Here is a 25,516-nt window from a genome sequence, read left to right on the forward strand (position 1 = left end):
AGGATGGGGTTTAATAGTTTAATAGGAGATAGAAGATGTGATTTTATGAATTGTGTGTTGTGGAGACTTGATTGTACATGTGGTTTGAATCATTAATGAATGATGTTATTGTGTGTGAATCTATTCGCATGTTTTTTATTTTTTTGGGTTTATATTATGTAATGTGTTTTGAATTTTGATGATTGAATTCATGATAGTGAATCGTTGATAGTGAATTTGTGGCTAATTAATTCAGATTGGAATACTAAATTAATTTAGGATTTCGAAATACCATAAATTTAATCTGGATTAAGTTTGAAAATTTTGCTTAAAAAGAAAAAATATTAGCCATACAAGCTGACTTATATATATATATATTGCCTACTCGATATCTATTACATTCACAACTCTAAAATTCATTCTTTTACGTTTGAACTGTTTTATTTTTTAGTTAATACTTAGTAGTATTAGTTGAAACTTAATATATAGTTAATAATTATATCTATATATTTTATTTTTTATTTTTAGTTTTTAAATATATTTATTTTTTTAATTAAATTATGAGCCCAAAGTGATCTAAAAATAAATTATGAACCATTTAGGACTCAAATAATTGAACTGGGCCTTCGGCCAATAGGGGCAAGGGGATGACAAATGAAGGTCCACTCTCGCAACTAGGGCAGTGGACTAGGTATCCCGCCCTTACATGGACGAGAGCGAGTTACGGGAAAAAATTTTCCACTCCTGCATGGGAGGGTGGCCCCGCCCTAGGGCAGGTAGCACCCCTAATTCAAGATATATACGTGACATTTTTTTTATTCTAAATAGCTGAAAAAATAAACAAACGGGTTCTGTTGATTAGCCCAAGCCGTTATAATTTTAAAGTTAAAAGTTCGTTGTTAATTCAGTAATTAGTCGAAACATCCGCCGCAGGCCCACAGATAATTCCCGCGGAAACCTTTTGTCAGTTTGCGCGCGAGGAATTATTCAAAAACAGGAAAAGAAAAATTGCAGATCAAATACGTATTCCCGCCAACTCCTACAGTTAGTTTGCCTAATCTCTCTCCATTCCCCCCGATCTCTCGGTTCTCTTCACATGCAAAACCTCCGTTCCCCTCTCCCCACTCGATAACCCGGTAGACCCGATTTGTTGAAAATGGACCTCTCGGAGGTAGTTAAAAAGCTGTGCCTGTCTGAGTCCAAGCACTTGATCCGGAAAGCCGCGGAGCTCCGTCGCCTCTGTGACGTCCAGTTCGACTCCTCCATTATCGGCGTCGTGAGTTTCATTACAATCTTTATTCAAGTCCATTTTTAAAAATATATGAAAATGGGCAAATGAATATTTAGTGATAATTGAATATCGGGTTGTTACTTGTAGGGAGAGGTTTGCAAAGCTATAATCTGCTTAGAGATCGCCGCGACAAGGTACTGATCTTATTGCTTAATCGGTGAAAACTTCGGTGTTTTTTTTTGTTGTTGTTGTTGTTGTTGTTGTTGTTAAGGGTGTTATTATCGTTCCGATTATTGGATTCAATGATTATAGGTTAGGGGTTTTATTTGATCGGCAAAGTGCTATAAGGCTGAGTGGCATGTCGGAGAAGGCTTATAGTAGGTCTTTCAATTCGTTGCAGAACGGACTTGGCGTCAAGTGCGTGCCTTTTTACTCATTTTACTTATAACGTTTGTATTTTATTCTAATGTTATGGGTGGTGGAATGGGGCTTAGATTGGATCGGAGTTGTTGCAATGCTGTGATGTTTTAATTTGCAGGAACAACCTGGATGTAAGGGAGTTGGCGATTCAGTTTGGATGTGTGAGGCTCATCCCTTTTGTGAAAAAGGGCTTATCTCTGTAAGACCCATTTACTTTCTCAATGTCAGCATTTCAATTTCTTTCTCTTCATGTACCTTCATATAATGGCTCTCTTTGACAAAATCTCCGAGCATGAAGTTTATTACTTTTCCAAAATGCTAGATGTTTCACAATGTTAGTGGTTATTTTAGTTTAGGTATAGTGGTTAATGTGTTTTTTTCTTTTCTTTTGGATTTCAAAGTGGTTGAAGTCTATAGTTGCTGGCCCTTGTACGATTTTGTTGAGATGGTACATGTGAACGTTTGTTAAAATGTTTGCTTTTCAGTTATAAGGAACGGTTTCTGGCTTCGTTGCCAGCTTCTCGGCGGGCAAGTGCTGACTTCACCCGCCCCTTGTTTACTTCTGTGGCGTTCTATTTGTGTGCTAAAATGCATAAGGTACCTGGTACCTCATTAATAGCCCCTATCTCTACTTATTAAAATAATAGTAATTCATGTCTCTCTGTCACCATACATAAGAAGGGGAATGAGTTCCCTTACGGTGTTTTGACCTAATTATGATATTTTCCTACTTATTTTACAGCTAAAGGTAGACAAGCTCAAGTTGATCGAGCTCTGTGGTGCATCTGAACCTGAATTCTCTAATGTAAGACAGGCACCTTCCAATTATGCATGATTGTTATGTGTAGCCAGCTATAGCTTTCGTTCTTAGCTTTTAATATGTTTGATAATGATTAGTGTTTCCTACTGCAGGTTTCTACATCCATGAAGGACTTGTGCCATGATGTTTTTGGAGTTGCAAAGGAGAAGAAGGATGCCGGGGACGTAAAGGGGAATCGAGGTATGTCCCTATAGATGCTTAGATTGTCACTTTGTAGCGTTAATGTTTGAGTCAGTCAATATTGCTAAGCAGCTTATATCTTCCTTCCTTTTCAGAACTTTTGGACGTATTACCTGGGAAAAGGAAAATGGAGGATGGTGGTTATTTATCTGATGATGAAACAGAGGTACTATAACAGCATCACAAATTGTTGTCCAGTTTTTTTTTTTTTTTCTTTTCTTTCAGGTAAAGTGTCACTCTTGTTTGGCTCTAGATAAGATCAAATGTAGAGATGTATCCAGTCCTCTCAACACTTTATTGTCGTGAAGTGTAGACTCGGCATACTAATATAGTACTCTTATCATATTCGTATCCTACTATAATGACGTGGCGTTATCTATCAAATCTTCAATTTGTCATTTTAAAAATCAAGAGTGGTTGATATGTATTGTCACATCAATACAGTGGGGGTGGAAGTGAGATGAGATGGAAGTGAGATGGGTGCTTAGTATATATCATAACTTAACAATAATATGTACTAAATATGGAATCAGCACTTACGAGTGGTAAGTAATAAATTTCATTAGGGAAAATATTTTAATCATAAAATGATTATATAAAAATAAATTTATAAATTGATGCGATTTGATGTGGTATGTCAAATTGTAAAATTATTTTTATTATAAAATAGATTTAACAGATTTTATAAAATTATATCAATTTATAAATTTACTTTATATAATCTCTTTGTGTCTAGCTGTTCTCTTGCACCAAATAGAGGTCGAGTATGTGTTCCCACTGATCAGTTCCAGCTCAATAGACTGTGAACTCATGTAGTTGGGATCCCATTCTAGAAGGCTCTGGAACTGGCCTTAGTTGATCTGTAGAGATTTCTAATTAATAGATTCACTTTTTGTTTTATGACCAGATAGATGCTCTTGGAAATGTCAAAGAGTGTTTTACATCTGAATTGAGCTTTATATGCAAGTATGACCCAAGATAGAAAATAGGTGACAGTGAATCACTGCAAAAAATCCCACTACCACCCATTTATTGAGGCTGTCATTGTGCTTTGCTATATGGTATAGTCATCTTGCCTTATCCAATATTATGGTGTGAAGCGTTGTGTTCACCTTGAAGATTTAACTGCTATTGCGATTAAGTTTTATGTTGTCTAATGAAATCGATGTAATGCACCTGCAGTTTTCAAGTTACAAGAAGATCAAAAGAACGGAAAAACATGCTTATGAGGAGTGGAAATCTTCTGTCGTTGCATCTAACAACCAAAACAACACAAAAGGTTTTGAAAAACACTTCCCTTCACTTGGTCATGCTGTGAAGGAAATTCACGTGGGAAGAAAAGAATGAAGAAATGGTTTTGGTCAGGTAAAGGTGTCAAAGCTTGTAATGTCAATCACTATTTTATGATTGAAAGATAATTTATTAAAGAGTGATGCTACATGCAGTCGTAGAGTGTGCAAGTACCGTGTAATCACTTTGAAAAACAGTGGAATTCACTCTTAAAAAATTAATTTTTTTCATGTGAGTCTCGTATTTATTCACTTTTATCAAAGTGATTGCACGCCGCTTATACACTCACGACTGTAATTATCATTTCTCTTTATTAAATTTTATTTATCTATCAATCACTTAATATCACATTAATTAATATTAAAAAAATAATTTAATAGTAGTTTTTCCTAATGCATAGAGATTCCGTTTCATCTGCCCTATCAGTTCGGATCATGAAGACTGGCATGCATTATTCAACAACTCATCTTATATAGAGCGGCAAGCATTATTGTCTGCTTTAAAAATGGGCCTTTGAAAGACTGGGAGGCTGAAAAAATAAATAGACAAAGCCACTCTAGCAGCCACCCTATATGGCAAAACTCATCAATCCAGCCTCAAGGTAGGTGAACAGAACCTCGTTGATACTGGGAAGGAAGCATGGCAAAAACAACCATTGCAGAGAATCTGATACATAGTTCCATTTTGTAACCTACATTTACTGTGTATTTAGCTCATTCATGACCGTTGATCTCCAGCCGTCTTGGGATTGTTTGGTTACCGTTGATTTTCGTGTCTATTAATAAACAAATTTAATCTTAAAGATGTGGGTGGTTTGCAAGGAGAAATAATTACTAGGGAAATGAAATGCAAATCTATATTATATATATTCATATCCATAAGAGGGTAACTGAAAACATTCAAATATACATTCCTTTAATAACTCTTAACACGATCCTTATTAAATGGGAAAAATAAAATTTATGTTAGCGTGCGACACGTGAGCTATAAATAATTTGAATTGTGCAACAGAATGGCATTTATGTAATTTCTGAGGTAACATGTATTTATTTATTTAATACTTGTATAGTTGTTTGGTGACAACCTCCATTCGGTAGTCATAGCAACCGAACAGAGCTAAACAAGTCAAAGTGAAAATTTGGCATCTCACTCTAATAAAAATCCATAGAAAATACAGCCAGCCTTGAAGTAATAAAGTTGGTACCAAAACAACAAAAATAAGAAAAGCTACATTCGCATTGATAAATGTTACTTGTTATCTTTGCATTATATATTAATATGTGATTTATCATTTTTATCTTTTTATTTAAATAAATATATTTACATATTAATATATGTGTGTTTAAATATAAAAAAATTAACAAATCACATATTGACGTGTAATGTAAAGATGATAAATAAAATTTATCTATATGTAGAAGCAAGAACATAAACAATAGCTGTAGTTTTAATAATATCAATGATTCCATCTAGGGAAGAAAAAAACCGGTAAATCAGACTGAACTGGTGAGTTTTGTCCAATATAGGGTTCGGTCTGCTTCTGTACTAGTTCTATTTTTCTCAAAATCGATCGAAATCAGTTTGGTTCTGATTTTCTTTTTTCTAATACTGAACCGAATCGAATCGGTTCATATAAATATAATTTTTTATATTGTATAAAATCTGTTTTATATTATATATAATTTAAATATATAATATATAATTATATATAAAATAATTTTGTATTACATGATAAATTACTAATTAATATAATATTAAATTTTAAATTCATATATAAATAACTATATATTATCACTATAGTCTATTGTGTTAATAGTTATACTAATACTATATCACTATATATTATAATATACTATAATATATCACTATATTATATATTATAATATATCTCTATAGTCTATAATACAATTATAATTTACTACAATATATTATCACTATATTATTATATACTATATAATATACCAAGAAAATTAGACCAAAATCAATAAAATTGGAAGTATCAGTTTAGAGGTGTACTCGGTGCGGTATCAGTTCTTTAAATCTCAAAATCGATATATATTGATTCGGTTTTAAAATATGTCAAAAATCGGATTCAACCGACCGATTACACCCCTAGTTCCATCATCTGGTATTAAATAATTGACAAATTATTTATCATTTATTATTATCACCGCCACACATAGAATGACCGATGATGGTAGATAAATTCTTGAAAACTCTTATTGCATGTTAAGTATCCCCAAACTATCATTCTTTAAATAACGTAGCCCACTCAACGCCTCCTACCATTTACTATTTAGCATCTCAAACAATATTTGAGAGGTAAAAAAATATAAACACTTCCCAAACTTTATCCAATTCCACATTCCAAACTTTAATACGGACTTTAATGGTGAAATAATTGGGGCCAACCAACCAACCAACCACCTGTAAATATACTTATTAGGTATTGATTCATATATAAATTCATTCAATTAATTTATTTACCCGAAATAATCAGACTATTTTAATCTTTTAGAATAATTTTAGAAAATATCTTTTACAAATTGGGCAGAAATATAGTACAATAAAAACACAATGAGTAAGAAAAACTCTCTCTTCTTTCTTTTGTTTTGTTGTGTTTAGGTTAATTTTGTATTTTTTGAATTCATTGGAAACGAAGATGTTGTATGATCCTAGTCGATGTTTCTTAGGATTTCATTCCAAATTATAAAATATAAAATCCAATCTCCCTAATTTGTATCGTCTAAAATATCATGAATTTCAATTAATTTAAAATAATGATAGATATAATTATAGATTATATAAATATCACATATTTCTGCTGACTGTAAATATTATTTATCTCTTATTTAGAGTTCGTATTTTTTTAGAGATGAAATGAAATGAGATTAAAGTTAAAAAATTGAATAAAAAATTATTAAAATATATTTATTAATATTATTTTTATTTTAAAATTTGAAAAAATTGAATTATTTATTTTATTTTATATTAAAAATTAAAAAAATTATAATAATTAAATAAAATAAAATGAGATATTTTTTAAAAATAAATAAAACCTTATATTTGTCAATCTATGTTATGTTTGAGGTTGATTTGTCCACTTGTGGTCAACGAAGGAGGGCGGCTACCTTGGATTACAAACAAGGTTGCCAAGGTGGACACAGTCCGCGCACATCTTTTTGCTTACTCCCTTCCCTCCCTCCCTCAGATAGTGAAAGTCATCAGTCAAAACCGGTGCGTGTTTGTCGTCCACAGAATCAAAACGCACACCGAAAATAAATAAATAAATCAAGAAGGATTAATCCTCATGGCTTTATTCGTCAATCAAAACCCTTCCATCTACGTCTCTCTCTCTCTCTCTCTCTCCTATGATTCCAATTTCCAGATAGTCCCTTCGGATCGGGTTACCTTATTTTTCGAACCGTAATCTGATTCCATCACCCACCCGTATTAATCTATAAATTTTGGTTTCTTTTCGGTATATATTTGCCCACTAATCGTTTTCGGGAATACTATCGTTCACAAGAAACCAATTCCAACATAGACCGAAAAGCTACTAGGGAAGGGCAGTTCCCACTTTCCCCTTGTGTTGGCGTGAGGCTTTCCAAGTCCGTCATTTGATTATTCTGTTTTTGTGGGTTTTTCGATTCTCATGCAAATTTCGCGACCTATGCTCACTTTCTAATACTTCTCCACGTTTTAGAAGATGGGTATTTCGATTTCGGACGAGTTGTTAGGCACTTTTGTACCAATCGTGGTGTATTGGATTTATTCTGGGATATATGTTTTGTTGGGGTCCTTTGAGAATTACCGGCTGCACTCTAAGAAAGACGAGTATGAAAAGAACTTGGTGTCCAAGGGTACCGTGGTGAAAGGGGTCCTTCTTCAACAGATTGTTCAGGCTATTGTCGCAATCCTATTGTTCACGGTAAGTGTATTTAGAAGTTCGTCTATTTTTTGGGCGGGTAACTTTGGATTGAGTTTTGCCCTTTTCTTTTCGGAATGAATTTTGGATCAATTAGGCCAAAAATATGGGACCGATAGGTTATAGATGGGACATTCGATTCAGTTATCTGAAAAGTTATATTTTTATTCGTGTTTAATGTTTCCTTTTTTTTATAGACAATTTGGTTTCGGATTTTACACGCATGGTCCTTGATTCCTTGATTATCATGCTTGATCAATCAGATGTAGTGGTACAATACTAGCTTATTCTTTTGATAGTTGTTTTGCTTTCTATAATATTTTATAACTGCAAGATTTTATAGCGTGGTTTGATGCCATCTTGAATATAACATTTGGTTAGAGTTACTATCTTTTCAACCTTTTTCGTCTATTTCTTTATTATTATTATTATTATTATTATTGTGTTATGACCCAATAGGTAGAACTCACCCTTGAAAACTGGCTTACAAGGGAAGGGTGCCTATGGGCTGATAAACTATCAACCAATTCCATACTTAGTCGACGTGGGATCGTAACAATCACCACGCTCCGCATCTGACGTCCACGGTGGTCTCAACACTCACATGGGCTGGCTGTGCGCTAGGTCTTTACTAGCCCCGAACGAACACTGCCATGCTGGCATCACCCCCATGCTGCACAATTGCAACCATGCCAACATGGACTGCATATGTGGGTTGGCTTTGATACCATTTGTTATGAACCCACTAGATAGAACTCACTCTTGAAAACCGACTTACAGGGAAAGGGTGCCTAGGGGCTTATAAACCATCAACCAATCCCATACTTAGTCGATTTGGGATTGTAACATATTGTAAGCCTATATTCAGAATGGAAAACACTAGTTTACAGAGGATTTCTACCATGAATGTGTCCGGAGCAGAATGCACCGATACGTAGTACTATAGGTCTTTTTCCAATTTCAGATCCTTTTCATCTGTTTGAGGCATGTCCACAACTTGATATGTCAGCCATGATTCCTTGAGTCAGGAGTTACTAAATACATATGTGCCTTTCCTTTTTAAACATTTGGCAGGAGGTGGTTTTGGTGAAATTTTGCTTTGAAATGTGTATCTCTTTAGAAATATCTTTGATGGACAGTTTAGTTGCATTGCTTCCATGTTGACACGATTTAGTTCAAACCATCGACTTATGGTGGGTATGGGTGTAATCCAGTGTAAACAAGAAAATGGTTATGGCTAACTATTGGTCTACATGTGGTCGTAAATATTGCATTTGGTCTAGATGTCTAGTTATGTCTAATGAGGTTGCAAACTTTTCTGACTAGTCACTACATGATTGCATGATATGGCATAGGGTCCGGTCGCCACTCTGGGGGTGCCCTGATATCGAACTAACCTCCAGATTTGTCCTGTGTAACTTTTAGATCACAAAGTACCAGTTGAAAAGTGTGTTGTACATCCCTATGTGTATGTTGTTGTATGGTATGTGAATAAATGCTTAAAAATTAAATTTTATTAATTGAAATGGAGAAGGCATTCTTATCATGAAGTAACATGGGCAAAGTAATCATGGAAACTGCCGTCAGTGCTAAATATTTAGATGATTTTGATGTTGAAATTGGTTGGGAATATGGTGACTAAGACCAAGATTAAAGTTGACGGTATGCTCACATGGATACTTTTGCTTGTGTGGAATTTTGTTGCTTTTTACAGCCTTTCCAAGTCTATTTTTTGGTTTTCATTGAGCTATTTTATCATTCTCCTTTTCCTGTCATTTTTCTTCCTATGATATTGATGACTGTTAAGCCAGTAAGTCCATATCTTTCCAGCAGCTATTGGGCGCTAACTCCCAGCTGATATGTTGTATACTGTAGATTTGCTTAGACCCTGCTATCAATATATAATGTATGGATGTTATTATGTAGGTGACGCAAGATGAAGGGGCTGTTGATGGTCCACAGTCTTCCTTATTCGTTTTAGCTAGACAGTTCATAACTGCTATGTTGGTCCTCGATACTTGGCAATACTTTATGCACAGATACATGCATCACAACAAGTTCTTGTACAAGCATATTCATTCTCAACATCATCGTCTTGTTGTGCCCTATGCATTTGGAGCTCTGTACAATCACCCGTTGGAGGGGCTTCTCCTTGACACAATCGGTGGGGCCTTATCTTTTCTTCTCTCTGGTATGTCTCCCCGAGCCTCAATCTTCTTCTTCTCCTTTGCTACCATTAAAACGGTAGATGACCATTGCGGATTATGGCTTCCTGGGAATCTCTTTCACACGTTCTTTCAAAACAACACTGCTTATCATGATGTCCACCATCAGCTTTATGGCAACAAGTACAACTTCTCACAGCCATTCTTCATAATGTGGGATAGAATTCTTGGAACGTATATGCCTTACTCGTTAGAGAAAAGAGCAGCTGGTGGCTTTGAGGCACGGCCTACTAGAGACTACAAGGATGATTAATTGTTGAGTGATAAACATTCGATTATTATTTTTTCCTCTAAAGAGCCACCTTTCCTATGTTATTATTTGTATGTACATATGTTATTGTGCTTTATACGTCTATTTCTTTTTGTTAATATAGTTTGGAAACTCTTACGAATCCAAGGAACAGTGTACCACCAGATAAATCTTTTTTGGAAATTCAAGGTTTTTTTGGGCATCCATAACCTTAATCATGAGGCTGAGAGTGAGAACCCTGCTTCCTTGCCCGGAAGTTCCTAAACATGCATCGATTGCAAACACATTTTCATTGTCAACAGCAATGCACACAACTGGGGTATAGAGATGCCAGGTTATTCTTTAGAGATGCTCTGATTTCAAGTCCTGAATTTGACTAGAGATTTGTCCCTCTGACTGGAATTATGGAGTAAGGCGTCAAACAAAATTATAATAATTATAGAAAAAAATTGATATCTTAAAAAAAAAAAAATCAAATTAAACTAGTACTCCCACTGCTTCTCTCAGGTTTAGAGGCAGGTAGATTGTTCTTCATCTAGAACATGTTGAAACAATGAATTATGCAGAAATTGATTTGTTAGAAGTTCAAGTGAGGACCATTCGGGGTCTTTCTGTGTACAAGGGTTACGTCTATTTCATTCATATCAATAATATCCATCTCTTATCAAAAAAAAAAAAAGGTGAGGACCATTCAGTCCCGATCATATTTCTCTGAGGAATACATTATCTAATTTCTTGAGTCATGAAGATATCGAATATTAGGAAATGACGGTTATAAATATGTTTCAGGCCTTGATTTTCCTGTTTTTTCCCCTCAAATCCGTTAAGATAGTTGGGAGATGACAGGGTTGTAAATATATGTCAGGCCTAATTTTCCATTCATGTTCTTCAAATCGTTAGGTAGTTGAACGGCTCATCTTCCTTCCACGTATGGCATTAATAACCTAATTGATGAGCATTAAGTGTCATCTTGTGCAGTGGTCCAACACATAAACCCCATCTTATAATGCAGATAGATACCTAACGGTTTTATTACTCTGTCTATTCTGACCATTCTGGTTTCAGATTACTCTTTGCATAGTCTGCTAGTCTTCACCACAAAATGGTCTATCCCATCAGTTCCGGGGAAATCGATTTTCTTTGTGTATCAGTTTTGTCCATTTTATATCATTAAAGTCTCGCCCACTTTCGTTTTCCAGTATTACTTCTGGACCCCATCATGTATAGGGCTGCCTTCTCAGCCATTTTCTCCCAATCGTTCTTCATTTTCTTGGTAAGCTAGGCTCTATACCGCGATTGTTGCAAAAATAGAAAATCTGAGAAAAACTCTTCATTCTAGGCTCCTTGATTTTTCAAGACAAGTCATATTTACAAGGGTATGTTGCCACAAAAACATGTGACAATTAGCTCCCATTTCCATTTGGTTTTAGGAGTGGTGAAGCTGTTTTTAAAAGTAGTAGAGATATTGCATCACTGGCTTCTTATTTTGCAGTCTACGCTTAATGTAAAACAGCAGCAGTTATTACTCTGTCCTTGATTAAGATTGACTTGTTGTTCAGGATTTGTATAAAATCCAAATGATTTCTGGCACTGACTAAAGCCGGATGTGCTTAGACAAGTTTCTGGGTTATGATTCATGAAATAGGACAAGATCATGGACCACCTTATTTATAAGGTGGTTATCAAAATTGATTTGAGCAGCCAGTATTTGTTAAAAGTATAGATTTGTGTAGCAAGTTGGTTGTCATTTTACAGGACATTCCTTGTGCTTTTGAATAGAACTTCTTATTCTCCAACCGACATTCCTTTCTTGAAAATTGATAATTCATCACCAAACAGCTGGACAGAAAATGCTCCTTCACCACCCTTTATTTATACAAGTAGTAGAAAGTCTGACATTCATTCAGGGACACCTGGAACCTTTTGTGACCCCTCTTCTGGGAATGAAGCGCTTGTCTTGTGATTAGTGAGTGATATGTATGTAAGTGGAGAAGAGAAATTAAGGAGAAAATGCAGTAAGCAGAGTTTTCACCTTTAACAAAATACAGTTATGCTACTTTTTTGTATTTAGTTTCACATGATTTTGAAGGGTAAACTCAAGTCAAAACCCAGGTGTTTTTTTATTCATCTATGTATTTTGTGTCGGTCACTTTTATAGTAGTTGAATGCACCTTTTCAGCTGGGAACTCGACGGAAGTGGTGAAGAGTCCCGGATCTTTTCTCGTGTTTCCTACTGGTGGTCCGCACACAAAATATCGACAAAGGCATGAAAGTAGATTGTTGTTTCTGCCTGTTGATCTATTTGGATTGTGAACAAGAAAGATCCTGATCTTAAAAAGAGGAAAACAGAAACACCTGACAGAATTTAACACTAATAGTACGAGATTCGTGCACAGTACAAAACATATAATTAAAGCATACTTATGAAAAAAACAGAAGAACTAGCTAGATCACTGAATGTACAAAGGATGTGGAGCACAAGGCGACTGTGACCGGGGGAGTGAATGTGCCGCAAAGGCAGGTTGCCCTGACCTGGAATTAAAACTGTTCGACTTACTCTCAGCTTGAAACCTTGTCACAGGAATGAAGGAATCTGACCTACGACTCATTTGTGGGTAAACATGATCTGCATTTTCATGATTCGTCCTGTAGACATCTCCAGCAACTCTCACAGCTTTGTGACTCTTGCAACCAGACAAGATACCTGAACGGCGGTGCTGCATCTCTTTGTTAGCATTAGTTTTGGCATTAGGAACTGTTGAAATCGGTTTTCTTGGACTTTTCATGGTCGTTGACCTCAGCTCTTCACAATCTGACATCGCCGAGAAATCTGCAGCACTGGCTGTGACTACACTCCAGTCTATGCTTGCCTCGCTTGGTGCATAACAGTTTGTAGGGGTGACACAGCCTGACATGGCATCTGAAGGTTGTCTTGCAAGAAATGGGTTGGCTTTGCCTGTGATGCTCTCTATCTCAAACAAGTCTGAACTTGCATCACTCTCAGTATCATTGTACAAGGTTCCACCCGTTTGTGCAGATAATTCGATGTCTTCCATTCTTGGAGTGGCATCCCAAGACAGCATTGTTAGCCTCCTCTCAATGCGTAATGACTTGTTTCTCTTTCCCATTACGGGGGAACCAAACACGTCTATTGACTTTCGCTGCTTTTCTTCTTCCCCTTGTGGAAATTGCAACTTTGTAGGTAGAGTTGTCGCCCCGGAATTTGAAGTTGGGAAGCTAAAACAGTTTTCTCTGCTCGATCCAGTTCCCAAATTATCCAATTTCGGGCAGTGAATATCTTCCTTGACCTTGTAGCCCAGGAGAGATTTATGTGCTCGAGCTGCTTCAACAAGGTCTAGGCCAGTTTTCCTGGGCTCTTTTTTGCCGAGTGCTTTGCCTTGGACTGCATCAGAGGTAGCACTTTTGTTGAAGCTGATTTCACCAACATGTTCTTTAATTTCGACAGAATCTTTATCAGAACATGTAGAGCAGCCAAGACCTGCAAGAATCTTCTTTCCACGTGCCTTGTTCGTGTTAGCCCTCGAAGGATTTCTTACACCACTCTGGAGTAACGTGCTTTGGCTGTTCCAACTTGATTCAGACTGAACACTCGGAGTTCCAGGCTGAACTCTGCACTTCTTGGTGTCTAGATCAACATGTTCATCGTTCTTGTATTGGTACTTCGACCTTGCACTCATGCTGGTAGTTATTGGGGTATCCTCATCCATTCCTCCTTTGAAGTACTTCTCGGCACCAAATACTCCAATTTCTTCCTCATCCTCCTTTGTTCTTCCAACGTGAGTTTTCTGATCTTCAGTGGTCATGATAGGCCCCAGATTTCCACTTGACACAGTAAGTTTACGAACAAATGTTTCCTCTGCACCATTCAGATACGAAGAAAACGAGGCGTCGCGGAGATTCCCGATGTCGTTTCCGGATGACAAAGTTTGCGAAAGACTGGTGTTGCAAGCTGAGGTTAAGGTAAAAATAGCCATGTGAGAGCTCTATAACTAAAGAAAATATTTCTGCAGGACAAAACCAACAAGAAGAGTAAATGACCACACAAGAGTTTCAAAAGTGGTCGAAAAACTTAAAAAGAAACCACAAAACTTCAAAAAGAAAATAAGAAAGAACCAACACTAGAAAAAATTTGTAGCAAAAGATTCAAGTGCAGAGCTTGGGAAAATATAGAAGAACTACTTCCTTGAGACACAAGTACTTGGACTCGAAGAAGCCAGAGGGTCCCCCTATAATACCTAGACGAAAGAAACTAAACCTGAAAAGGGTTTGATGCAATTATCAAAAGCTGAAATCAACAAGATCAGGGAGATGAAGAATTGATCAGAATTAGCTCTTACAGCTGCTTGCCTCATTGATAACTAGTACTATAAGTAGGCATGTGAAGCATGCAAGATGTTAATAATGTAGGCCCATATGCTTTGAGGCCGAACCGACTAAATTGGTGATATTGAACACGAAAGATGTGAAATTTTCCATTCAAGTTTCTTTACTACTTTTCTACTTTAAATTATAACATGGATTATGGAATTTTTTTCCTCCATATTAGCCGATATGAGATTATCTTGACCTTGTTGTTCTTCAATCTCTTCTAGTGGTGAGAACTAATTGATAATTAGTATGGATATTGACAACATCAATACCAACTTGATTGGATAATATATATATCTTTGTAGTAAATTGTAAAAGTTTTCTATTTTGACAAGCTGATGGGGAGGAAATAATGGAAAGGATGGTCCACATGATTGATTTAATACGTTATTTCCCCCTGGACAATAATCATCGGTTTCATACATCCTTATAGCATGCGCAACACCAATAATTATATATTATTGGGTTGCTAATTTTCACATGGGTTATCACAAAAAACAGAACTTAATAAAAGGATGTTTCTCATATGGATTGAAGATTATATATGTAATTTATATGCATATACATAGTTAGATATTATAACCGAAGATGGCCGGGTATGTACAGTTACCATCACAATTTCAATAATATATGAGTAATATTGCCAAATATAGATTTAGGGTGTGTAAATCTCGTATACCTTCTTACTATAAAAAGTGAGTTTTTTTAATTATGAGCGGGTCTCTCTTTGTTTTCAAGAAACTTACATGGAGCTTGAACAAATAAGTAGTTTTCATAACTATAATGTTAGAATTGTATATTTGATACAAGGTTTGGTCACACAAGCAAAACCTTAAAATGCTAATCATGTGATCGTCATAGATCCATGTTGTCCCATATAGACAGACTAATCAACGTCTATCTATTTTTATCCAATGAAAGATTTACAGACATGAACCTGCTGGAGTGTCCTCTCTTTTTGGCAAGATACACTTGTTCCACAGTACCCATATCAACAAAGACAATAAAGAAGAAGAAAAAAAAAAATACTATTTACAAATGGTTTACAGCTAAATGAAATATAGCAACTTATTTTCTAATCAGAAAATGATAAAAAAAAAAAAAGAGTTAAAAAGACGATAAATAGCATTACTCGATAGATAACTAAATATATATGGCGGTGAGAATATTACAGTGGACATGCATGCATTGTATTCATGCTGGCTCACATATTTGAAACCTTTCCAATGTCCCATCTCCATCTCGATCGACCAATATCTCAAAAATCTACCAGCTTGTGCTTTGTGCATCTTTAATTAAAGAGATAATTGATCTAATCTAATCTAATCTAATCCGCACCCTGAATGCACAGAACCAATTAATTAAACTGCCTCTCAACATGTTATGGAAGGTTATTAATGGATTAAAACGCATCAATTTAATACGATCGACAACATTCGCAGTGCATGGCTCAACTATGTTAATGGGGTTTAGTTTTCTGATTCACTGGGACCTTAGTAGATCGGACGTACGTACGTGGGACCTGAGTGCATGAATGTCAAATAAGAGTTGTCGGTTGATGGCTTAAAAGGTGGTCTGTTCTAGACAGGCCCCTGGTTGCCTTAGGTGCTTTATATAATATATATTGAGATCTGCTTCATTCTTCTACATCTGCCATAAATATTCGTTTAAACGATTAATCAATTTCTTGTCCTTCCTTCCATGCCAGGGTAGACAGTATGCTTGCTTCTATGGTGTTGGTGATGCAATGATGCATGGCATGGTTTCCATTTGACGTGAATATTGCTTATGGTTAGCTCTAGCTAGCGACTGGATTCTGTTTTGCAGTCCGTTTCGGATAATATGTTATGGCGAAAGATAATAAACTTCAATTCAGGCCGAAATTCATTTTTAATTCCCTTCAAAATTTGTAGTCATGGAGAAGAGAAAGTAAAGAAAAGGGAGAGAAGTGAAATACATGCACTAGATTATTTTACTTAATTATTTAAAAAAAAAAAAAAATTTGAAGAACAAAAGTTTACAACCACCCCAAGGGCTGCTCACAATATCTCACGGTGCATTTATCTCAGTTTTTTTTTTTTTGATAATGCATTTATCTCAGTTAGACATTAGGTGATGGTAATAGTTCATTGTGTACGACAACATCATACAACACTTGACATTCGACAAAAAAATGAACAATGCCAGAAACCTTACAAACACAGCTAGCTTTGTAGCTTGTCTGTTGATAAATTACAACAAAAGAAACATTGGGCCAGGTCAAGATTAGTGAAACATGAATCTCATGCAGCAGGAGTGACCATTGTAAAATGAACAAATTGGTGTCAGGATTTGTATAATAAAGAGCATTGCCAGCATAAACCTCGCCAATGAGTCCCATTTTCCTTCTTCAGAGTATTCATTCATTGCGTGGATGTCGAGTTTCCACCGGCAACCCAATACTGCTTCACAGCAATCAATATCTTCTCAGGAACAAGGGGGCCATCCTCATGGTCCACCATTTTAGTATCCCATCTCATCCCTCCAACTATTTTCTTCACCTTGATCAGCACATCGACCTCGTCCCGGAATATGACTGCTCCTTCAGGTCGCAAAATCCTGTCCATCTCCAGGAGAATGTCTTCAGCATTGCATCTGCATTTGTTTTGCAGTACATACAGGTTACATAAGTTGATTCTAAGATCAGATGAATCTGGAACTAAAATAGTTGATTCTACCAAGACCAAGTACTACTCATCTGCATACAGCAAAAAGGAAATCATCATTGAGATTTTTTAGGTGCCTGAAGTTAAGCAGGAAAATTCGGGGTCATCATAATTAATTCTGTAAATGGTTCTTTATCGAAGCGCGGGCATAGATGAAATCGTTGAGCTATATGGCATCTATAAAAAACACTACTACAGCCCCAAACTGGAGACATGTGCTAAGCACAATGTTGCTAGGAAGCAACCCAGCTTCAGCTTAATTAAGGTCCCGTTTGGTTTTATAGATGGTCTCAACCCATCTCATCTTATCTCAACATCTGAACACTAATCAAACACAAACACTTTTCAATTTCAAAATTTTAACTTTTTCATCATCTAAATATTATCTAATCATTACAACTTTCCCAAACTTCCAAACAAAACAAAAAAACAATTCAATTTTTTCAAATCCCTCAAAATAAATATAATATTAAAAAAAATAATATTTTAACTTTATATTCAATTTTTTTTCTCTCATTTCCGAAAGCCCCATAAATATCTTAATTCAAATCATTTCACTACTATTCACAAACTATTCACAAATTTTTCATCTCATTTCATCTTATCTGTGTAACCAAATGAGGCCTAAGAGACTCCTCCAGACGGGAGAAATCATTTGTGTTGACTATAAATGAGCCAAGTATTTCATCCTTCTAATAGAATGAATGTAACGCTCCAATGGAAGGCCCAAACCACATGATCTATACTCCAAACTGACTAGTCAATGATACAATTGAAGCCCCATTGGAACAGTATAAAGAACAAGAATTTCTCATTCCCAAACAATGTGAGATCCCACACACCACCAATCGTTATCAGAATGGGATATCACAATCTCTTCTCCTTATATTCCCAATGTCCTCGTCGTGCCAGTTTGTCGTAATTGGCACGGTTCAAGTCCCATATTTTTGGTTGGGATAACCCCATTAAAATATTATAAAGAGCAAGAATTTCTCATTCCTAAACAATGTGAGATCCCATAAACTACCTACCCTTACCAGAATGGGGTATCACAATTCCCACAAAATGGCGTACAAAGAAAAAATGAAGAGTTGGATATAGGATTCAAATGAACAAATATGTGAAGAAATACATACTTGTCCTTGTACAGATGGAAGACGCCATATGCATGAATGAGGTCATATGTCCTTGGGTATGTGGAGAAAGCTTCACACCTGAACCAGGAAGATGATTAAAAGATAGTAGTAATCACTAGAAGGATATAAAATACAGAAAGAAAAGAAACAAAATTCAGCTGTGGTTGGACAACTCTGCAACACTGGGTACATATCTGTGGATTAGAAACCCTACACAAGATGGGCCAAAATGAACACGTAGTAAAATAAACCTCCATAAGCGACTAAGCAGTTTCTAGTGAGTGCTCTAAAAGGAATCTACTTTAGAGCAAAAGAAAAGATATTAGAACAAGAAGTGCGTCCATTTTTAACAAAACCACTAAGTAGGCTAAAATAATGATTCACAGCTGAAATGATAAAACGGGACCAGAAAGCAGAGAAAGTTGTACCAGTCGTGATATATGCCAATCAATCCTCGCTCATAAATGACACCCAATGTGTTTTTCTCAGCAATAGTAGGCACAACATTCATGACCCACAATTTGGGAGATACAAGGGCAGCGGCAAAACCTCCCATACCAGCATTCATATCCATAATGTTGCGATACCTCCCAGAGTCAATAAGTTTATTGATCCTTTTATAAGCATTCACATGCTTCTTCCATTTACTATTCTCCTCCTGGTATGTCTCAACGGAAACTCCAGGAATAGATCCACTAGTAATTCTAGGAGGAACAGAATAAACCCTTTCTGGAAAGGATTTTACTTCTCCACCAGCAACTTCATCTGGACTACTGACATCAGGATATGGAGTTATGCATGGTTCCATTTTCTTGTACCTATTAATTGCCAAAGAGAAAGTTTTAGAAAATAATGTATGTATGTCAACAACATCAGAATGGCTCAGGTTAAAGATTTCTGTTCAACTTCCGAATGACCAAGCAAAAGTTCAAAATTACTAATGTTCAAGAAACTTAATTTCAGAAAAAGTTGATGATATTGCTAGGAATAATCCAGATATGCATTTTTCTAAAAGCATGCATATCAGACATCATCTACTTCAGCAGTTTAATCTCTATAATTTCAGTCTGTTTCAAGTTGGTCCCTAAAATCATAAAAGTTAAAAATCAAATCCTTGATATTTAAAAATAATTATAATGTTATGCTTTGCTCCATTGAACTTGAGGCTGGGACAATTTTTATTTTTTATTTTTTCCCGCAAATCTTACTGTTAAAACAGCAGAAAAGGGCAATGAAACACAATCTTGACTGTTGGATCTTAACGAAGGGTGCTATTCGACAACAGGTGATAGTTTGTGGGTAAAATGTGTAAGTTTTGATAGTTTGAGGTGCAAGTATAAACCACATGATAAGTTCTGGGTAACATGTTATATTTAAAACATTTTCATTAGTTACTGCCAAAGCCACGTAGCCATAATTTTTTCATGCAACATAAGCTTCTATTGAAGTGTCAACAAAAATCATGTCATGTCATTAAGCTTTGTCGACCCAAGGATGACATTGCAATTATTTTTAAATGTTAAGGATTTGATTATTGTAAACCTTGGGGACTAAGAACCAACTAGCCATAAACTATAGAGACCATAAATGTCTCTTACCTTAAATCTGAGGCCATTAGTTTGGCTTATATTGAAACCTGAGTTACTGCCAAAATTATATGTAAGATTAACATGGATGTGTTGCAAAATTTATTCTCTAAACACATGCGTACCAGACATCATCTCCTTCAACAGATTTGCAAAAAGTAGCCTGTGAATCATCTTGTCTGCCAGGACATGAATAAGCATTTAATCTCTTTCTCCAGATGGCAATTTCACCCTTCTCATACTTCTTTTCCCAGCAAAGTAGTTTGGCAGTCTCTTCTATCCTTCTTTGTTCCTCCTGAAGTTCTTCTTTGGGACGTTGCCATGCTTTATAGTTATTCTTCCAATTAATTGGAGGACCTGAAAGGACCCAGTAACCACCAGGCCTAAGAACTCGATCAACTTCCATCAAATACATTCCATCTGCAAAGAGAAAGAGAGAAATATCAGATCCAATTTCACAGACAGCTGCAATCATTCTTCTGTACATTAAAAAGGTGGCCATGTAGGACAGGATGCAGGGAAAAAGGGAACACAAATTGGCAAAACTGCAAGTCATTTCTAGTAAAACTCAATGCTCCATAAAGTCTTTTGTAACATATAATTCTCACCATTTGCCCCCCATGGAATTAAGCAACGGGAACAATGAGCCATATCAAAGGCCCTAGATGGATACGGTAGCTTGATGGTACCTAAAACCCCAATTACTGCAGGTACACCCCTTTCAAGAGCAAATTGAACCTGTGCTTCGTGTGAATCTCTTGGTGCAAATGACATGGCAATAACATCTCTACTCAGAAGGTATGCCCCCCAACTGGCAACCTGAGCAAAATAAACCATTGCTGGAATCTTAGAAATCACACAGTTAAACACGAAAAAGTTGATCTGCGTTCCAGAAAACAGAGAAAAAGATGTAATGGGTAACACAATGAATGAGAAAATTGAGAACTTAACATACCCCACAACCAGTATCCAATGCAGTTCTAACTGTTCCGTTCTCAATTGGTATTACAGAAGCTAGCTGATCAATATATTTGTCTGCCCCTTGGGGGAACTGTGTCCCTCCTCCAGGAAACCTGAATACATTTCCCTCGTACTGAATCCAGTTCTGAACAGCCTTCTCAACTGTCAAGCTCTTATATGGTGCATTTGCAAAGGGTACATAGTCACGACTCTTTGGCCAGGGGAACGGAGTTACATACCCCTTGGGTGCTGGGATTAGGCAATGCAACTTCTCTTGCTCAGGAGGACAATGTCTTTCTCGATAAATCATATTTTCCCTGGGGAAAGTCATGGCACGCATCTGATCTTGGCAGGGCGTGTAATCAGTGTGACGAGGATCGCAAGGCTCAAAAACTTTGAGTTTTGATTCAGATTCATCAACACTCCCAGCTTCACCACCATGATGAGTCTCAAAATTTAAATTTGGGACTATATTGCAATCTGCCCCACCTTTAGTGATTTCCATAGCTATACCATCTCCCTTCCCGAAACCACTCCTCTGCCATGCACCCAGAATATAGAAAAAACAGCATAAACCCACTACAATAAAAATCTGTACAGAGCTCCTAGTCCTACCATCAGTAGAATTTGCTTTCATTGCCATATAGTACCTGAAACAGTGCCCACAATGTTTTAGTACCATAGAAAATGAAAAGTCCCCACAAAGTTTAATGCTAATTCGGAACAGCACAACCAGACACACGCACGAAGGTAAATATGCTTGTCTTCCAGACACAAGAAGCTTGCAAATGTGTGCTAGCGATTATTTCTTTTACCATGAAGAATTAAGAACTAATAGAAACCAATAACAGGTAAAAATAAAATCCATAAGAGAGGACTTATATTCAACAATACTCCCAAAAGCGCGGAAATGTCCATGAAATTAAAACTACTTATTTCAAGACCAATGCACTAAAAAAAGATGAGTAAACTGCCAATTTAAGCAGTGAACCATCAGCTAGGTGTAATAAACCTTGAAACAGCTGAAATCTCAGAGAACATCAATGATGTCCAATCATCCATAGTTATTGGTGTAAAGCAAGTATTCCAAAATACACAAACATATGAAACAAAAAGATAGCTTTAGATCTACTGTCTCAGATGTAGCATTAAGATCGTTGAGTTGCTGATAGACGAGAAGAGAGAAGTGGTTCAAGTTTGAGCAACGTTAGAAACTCTGTTATTCCTTTTGGCTCCAAAATAAACATCCATGTTTTACATTAATGAAGCTCCCTTTTGGTTTCAGAAATTATAGGTATAGGAAATTACGATTCTCAAACGTTTCAACTTTAAAACTCTATTCACCAATTAAGATCCAAAAAAAAAACCAGAACCAAAACCTCTACTCCATTCAGCTACTGTTGGTTTCACATTAACAATTCATCAAAAAGAACTTTGTTCAGTACAGTTAGCATCCAAAGCGAGCAAATTTATAGAATTATGAAAAAAAAAAAACCGAATCAGAGAGGCTTGTCTATCCCTTTACAATATCATACCACCAGGAAGTAGATCCGACTCTACTTATCCAACAAAAAGAAAAGTGCAGCAGCATATAAGGAAAACAAAAAAATGGCGCTAAAATACAAATGGAGATCTCTTACCAATAGCATGAAGAGACGAAAAAGCAGGGGAAGATCTGGCAGACCTATCAGAGACGAAAAAGTAGGGAGATTGGAAAAAAAACAAAACAAAACAAAATCTCGCTGCCCCTTTTTTTCGGTTGTTTTGCGGAGCAACAAACGATGATAAGAGTGGGGGATGCAATGACTGTGGGACGTGTTGATAAAACCCCAGCAAACCCTATAAAAAGCTTCAAAAACTCAATATATTGCAGACGAACTTCGTACGTGGAAGGATTTGGAGGAAGCGTCTCCGAGAAATCACACACTTTCTCTTTTCACAGGTACGATCATGCACCGTAAAATAAAGCATAAAAGACACCCCCACAGACACACAGTACGAGACGAGGATCTCCGTTTTTTGTAGTTCCACGACAAGTGGGTGATTATATATGGGTTGTTTTTATAGTCATGATCATTTATACTGCGTATGTCCGTCCTGCTGCATAATGCAACCCAACTGGGTTTCGGCTGGACCCACGCGCAATGGGAGTAAGTTGGCTGGGAGCCCACACTGCGTGTGGGTCCCATCCCAACGACCATGGGGCTGCTCACTGGCCAGTGCCGGTGGTGATGGAGGGTCGTGGATCTCATTGACCGGGATACCTCAGTTTGCGGTGGATCGTAAAAGCGCATGCAACGATGGTGCGGTCTGGTCTCTTGAGGCTTGTGTGACGTTAGCTCCATCTACATACAGTGCTATTAATTTTAGGAAAATGATGATACGATAACCCAATGTGTCTATCTAGGTATTTTAATATTTTTTGATAATTAAAAAATTAACTATTAAATTTTTTTTAATAGTTTCTAGAATGTTTAAAAAAAATTTAAAAGAAAAAAAATAAATCTATTTTTACTAGTTTACATATTTGAAATACACATTTAATGTGCACCCTGACATTATTCTTAATTTTAAACCGTTTCGGAATACGTACACGTTGCTCTAACTTATCATAAGGTGTTATGTTATCCAAAATTAATATTTATACAAACAATTTTAATATCATGGCATGTTATGATAGATTGAACTTACCATATTATTCTAATTACTTCGAGACTATTTAATAATTTTCTTAAGCTATTTCATAAGCTAGGGAAGGACGCTCTTAATGTTAGAGACTGTATAGCAGACATTGAGGACATTCTAGTTAACTTTATTTTAGCAAAGGTTATGAATGGAAGATGTTATTTAAAAAAAAAAAAAATTGAAATTCAAACGGATTGAGATGGCCTGACAAATGGATGACCCTATTTACCATTTTTTTCAAATTGAAAAAAAAAAAAAAAAGAGAAAAAAAGAAAGAAAAGGAATCCTCCAACCAGCACTACTTGCCGACAAGACGGCAAGATCATGGTGGGTTCACTAGAAAGAATATATTTATCAAACTTTTGTTTCATTATATATTGACGAAGTCTCACTTTCAGCATGGATCAAGGATTAATTGATGGCCCTTCTGTCCCACAACACCCACAAAAAATAAATAAAAAATTAAAAAAAAACAAATAATTATACATAATGAAAAAATTTATTAATTATTTATTTTCTCATTATCATCTGATTATAATTTTATGATGTGATATTAGATAATAAATTTACAAATAAAATATAATAAATAACTTTCAATCATTTAAAGTCACGTAATAAAATAATAAGTGGATGATGAATAAAGACTTTGGAGGGCACGACTCTCCATTATATATGTTGAATGTTATTTTAACATTGTCTTGGAATATGATAAATGCAACTTCATGGATGGACCATTTCCCATCACGATTTATTATTCAATGGAGCATCCACTTTGTAGGTACCAAAATAATGAAGATGGACCGACACATTAAATTAATTAATGTATAATTTTATTCTTCTAAGCCTTTCATAATTAGGTTGATCACTTGGATTTGAAAATCCGGCAGATCTGTTTGCAGGTTTTTGATTAGATCAAGCTGCTGATCCTTCCTCAGTGTAGATTTAAATAAAAAGGTCAGCTTTCCACAACTGCTTTATTTAATTGAACCAACGTGACAAGTCTTGTACTTGGGAATAAATAATTAGCCAGTTTTAATTTCCATCATTTTATATGCATGCATGCTTTCATGATTCTTTGGTTGATAATGAAGGGCATAAAGCTAGCTATCCTTTGGATCCAACAATTGAGCAAGGTCTAGTTACTAGAACAGAAATAGATATTGGCCCACATATGGCCCATCATAGCCCATTGCCATTCATGTACATGATACTACTGAGTTAACGAGCTAGCTTGTCATAAATAATATATTATTCGTAACAGTACTCATTAGCAAACAAGGGCGAAGATTTGGGCCGTACTCGAGAATTTAGGGCTTTGAGAAAGTAAAGTTTTCTTGCATTGGGCCCACCGGCCATCTGCCCAACAATATCTGGTAAAATATATTTTTTGAAATAGTTTAGTGATAAAAAGATAGTATAAAAGTAATATAAATTTATAAATTCGTGACTTGACACGACTCGTTAGATTTTAAAACTCATTATTTTCCCTTTGTTCCTATGAAGTACAAATATAGTGAGGTTGGTTAATTAGATGCATGAAAAACCATTCATGACCAACCAATATCATAGATTCAAATATGAAAAATGCTTGTTGCAAGCGTCTTGTGCAAACGGCGTGCAAATAGAATTGACTTGGAGACACTTGATGAGAGAGAGAGCTGATGAGAGAGAGCTGATGGGAGAGAGAGATGACCCGAGGAGCTATAGATAGAGAGAGTTGGTGAGAGAGAAA

At 36.0% G+C, this 25,516-nt stretch overlaps 4 protein-coding genes across 9 annotated transcripts; 2 read left to right on the top strand and 2 right to left on the bottom strand.

The window, feature by feature from the left end:
- The first annotated feature begins 1,029 nt into the window (after window positions 1-1,029).
- Window positions 1,030-4,708, top strand: LOC109009206 (origin of replication complex subunit 6-like). Of its 4 annotated transcripts, none has more exons than XM_018989602.2 (10): window positions 1,030-1,255; window positions 1,358-1,404; window positions 1,523-1,627; window positions 1,749-1,829; window positions 2,116-2,227; window positions 2,373-2,435; window positions 2,543-2,630; window positions 2,703-2,796; window positions 3,813-3,995; window positions 4,321-4,708. In XM_018989602.2, exons 1-9 carry the CDS (start codon window positions 1,136-1,138, stop codon window positions 3,946-3,948), a joined length of 846 nt encoding a protein of 281 aa, XP_018845147.1. In that variant the 5' UTR covers window positions 1,030-1,135; the 3' UTR covers window positions 3,949-3,995; window positions 4,321-4,708. The 4 variants fall into 4 exon arrangements, with proteins under 4 accessions (XP_018845147.1, XP_035542537.1, XP_018845145.1 ...); XM_035686644.1 differs by having other exon boundaries at window positions 4,347-4,708; XM_018989600.2 differs by having other exon boundaries at window positions 2,726-2,796.
- A 2,524-nt stretch (window positions 4,709-7,232) lies between these two features.
- On the top strand, window positions 7,233-10,506 carry LOC109009244 (sphinganine C4-monooxygenase 1-like). The gene is made up of 2 exons (XM_018989658.2): window positions 7,233-7,851; window positions 9,775-10,506. The coding sequence occupies exons 1-2, from the start codon at window positions 7,630-7,632 to the stop codon at window positions 10,324-10,326; spliced, it is 774 nt and encodes a 257-aa protein (XP_018845203.1). The 5' UTR covers window positions 7,233-7,629; the 3' UTR covers window positions 10,327-10,506.
- A 2,173-nt stretch (window positions 10,507-12,679) lies between these two features.
- Window positions 12,680-14,760, bottom strand: LOC109009245 (protein PHYTOCHROME KINASE SUBSTRATE 1-like). 2 transcript variants are annotated; one of them, XM_018989659.2, is made up of 2 exons: window positions 14,600-14,760; window positions 12,680-14,293 (listed from the first exon to the last, which is right to left on the bottom strand). In XM_018989659.2, the coding sequence occupies exons 1-2, from the start codon at window positions 14,694-14,696 to the stop codon at window positions 12,774-12,776; spliced, it is 1,617 nt and encodes a 538-aa protein (XP_018845204.1). In that variant the 5' UTR covers window positions 14,697-14,760; the 3' UTR covers window positions 12,680-12,773. The 2 variants fall into 2 exon arrangements, 1 of the variants encoding a protein (XP_018845204.1); XR_004798576.1 differs by having other exon boundaries at window positions 14,234-14,293; window positions 14,580-14,699.
- Window positions 14,761-16,841: 2,081 nt separating this feature from the next.
- On the bottom strand, window positions 16,842-23,151 carry LOC109009246 (probable methyltransferase PMT2). Of its 2 annotated transcripts, none has more exons than XM_018989661.2 (7): window positions 22,740-23,151; window positions 21,095-21,749; window positions 20,748-20,958; window positions 20,265-20,559; window positions 18,982-19,371; window positions 18,554-18,631; window positions 16,842-17,346 (listed from the first exon to the last, which is right to left on the bottom strand). In XM_018989661.2, the coding sequence occupies exons 2-7, from the start codon at window positions 21,740-21,742 to the stop codon at window positions 17,115-17,117; spliced, it is 1,854 nt and encodes a 617-aa protein (XP_018845206.1). In that variant the 5' UTR covers window positions 21,743-21,749; window positions 22,740-23,151; the 3' UTR covers window positions 16,842-17,114. The 2 variants fall into 2 exon arrangements, with proteins under 2 accessions (XP_018845206.1, XP_035542538.1); XM_035686645.1 differs by lacking the exon at window positions 16,842-17,346 and adding an exon at window positions 17,353-17,449 and having other exon boundaries at window positions 22,740-23,136.
- Between the last annotated feature and the right edge of the window lie 2,365 nt (window positions 23,152-25,516).

Source organism: Juglans regia, chromosome 16, assembly GCF_001411555.2.
Source record: "Juglans regia cultivar Chandler chromosome 16, Walnut 2.0, whole genome shotgun sequence".
Taxonomy (NCBI): domain Eukaryota; kingdom Viridiplantae; phylum Streptophyta; class Magnoliopsida; order Fagales; family Juglandaceae; genus Juglans; species Juglans regia.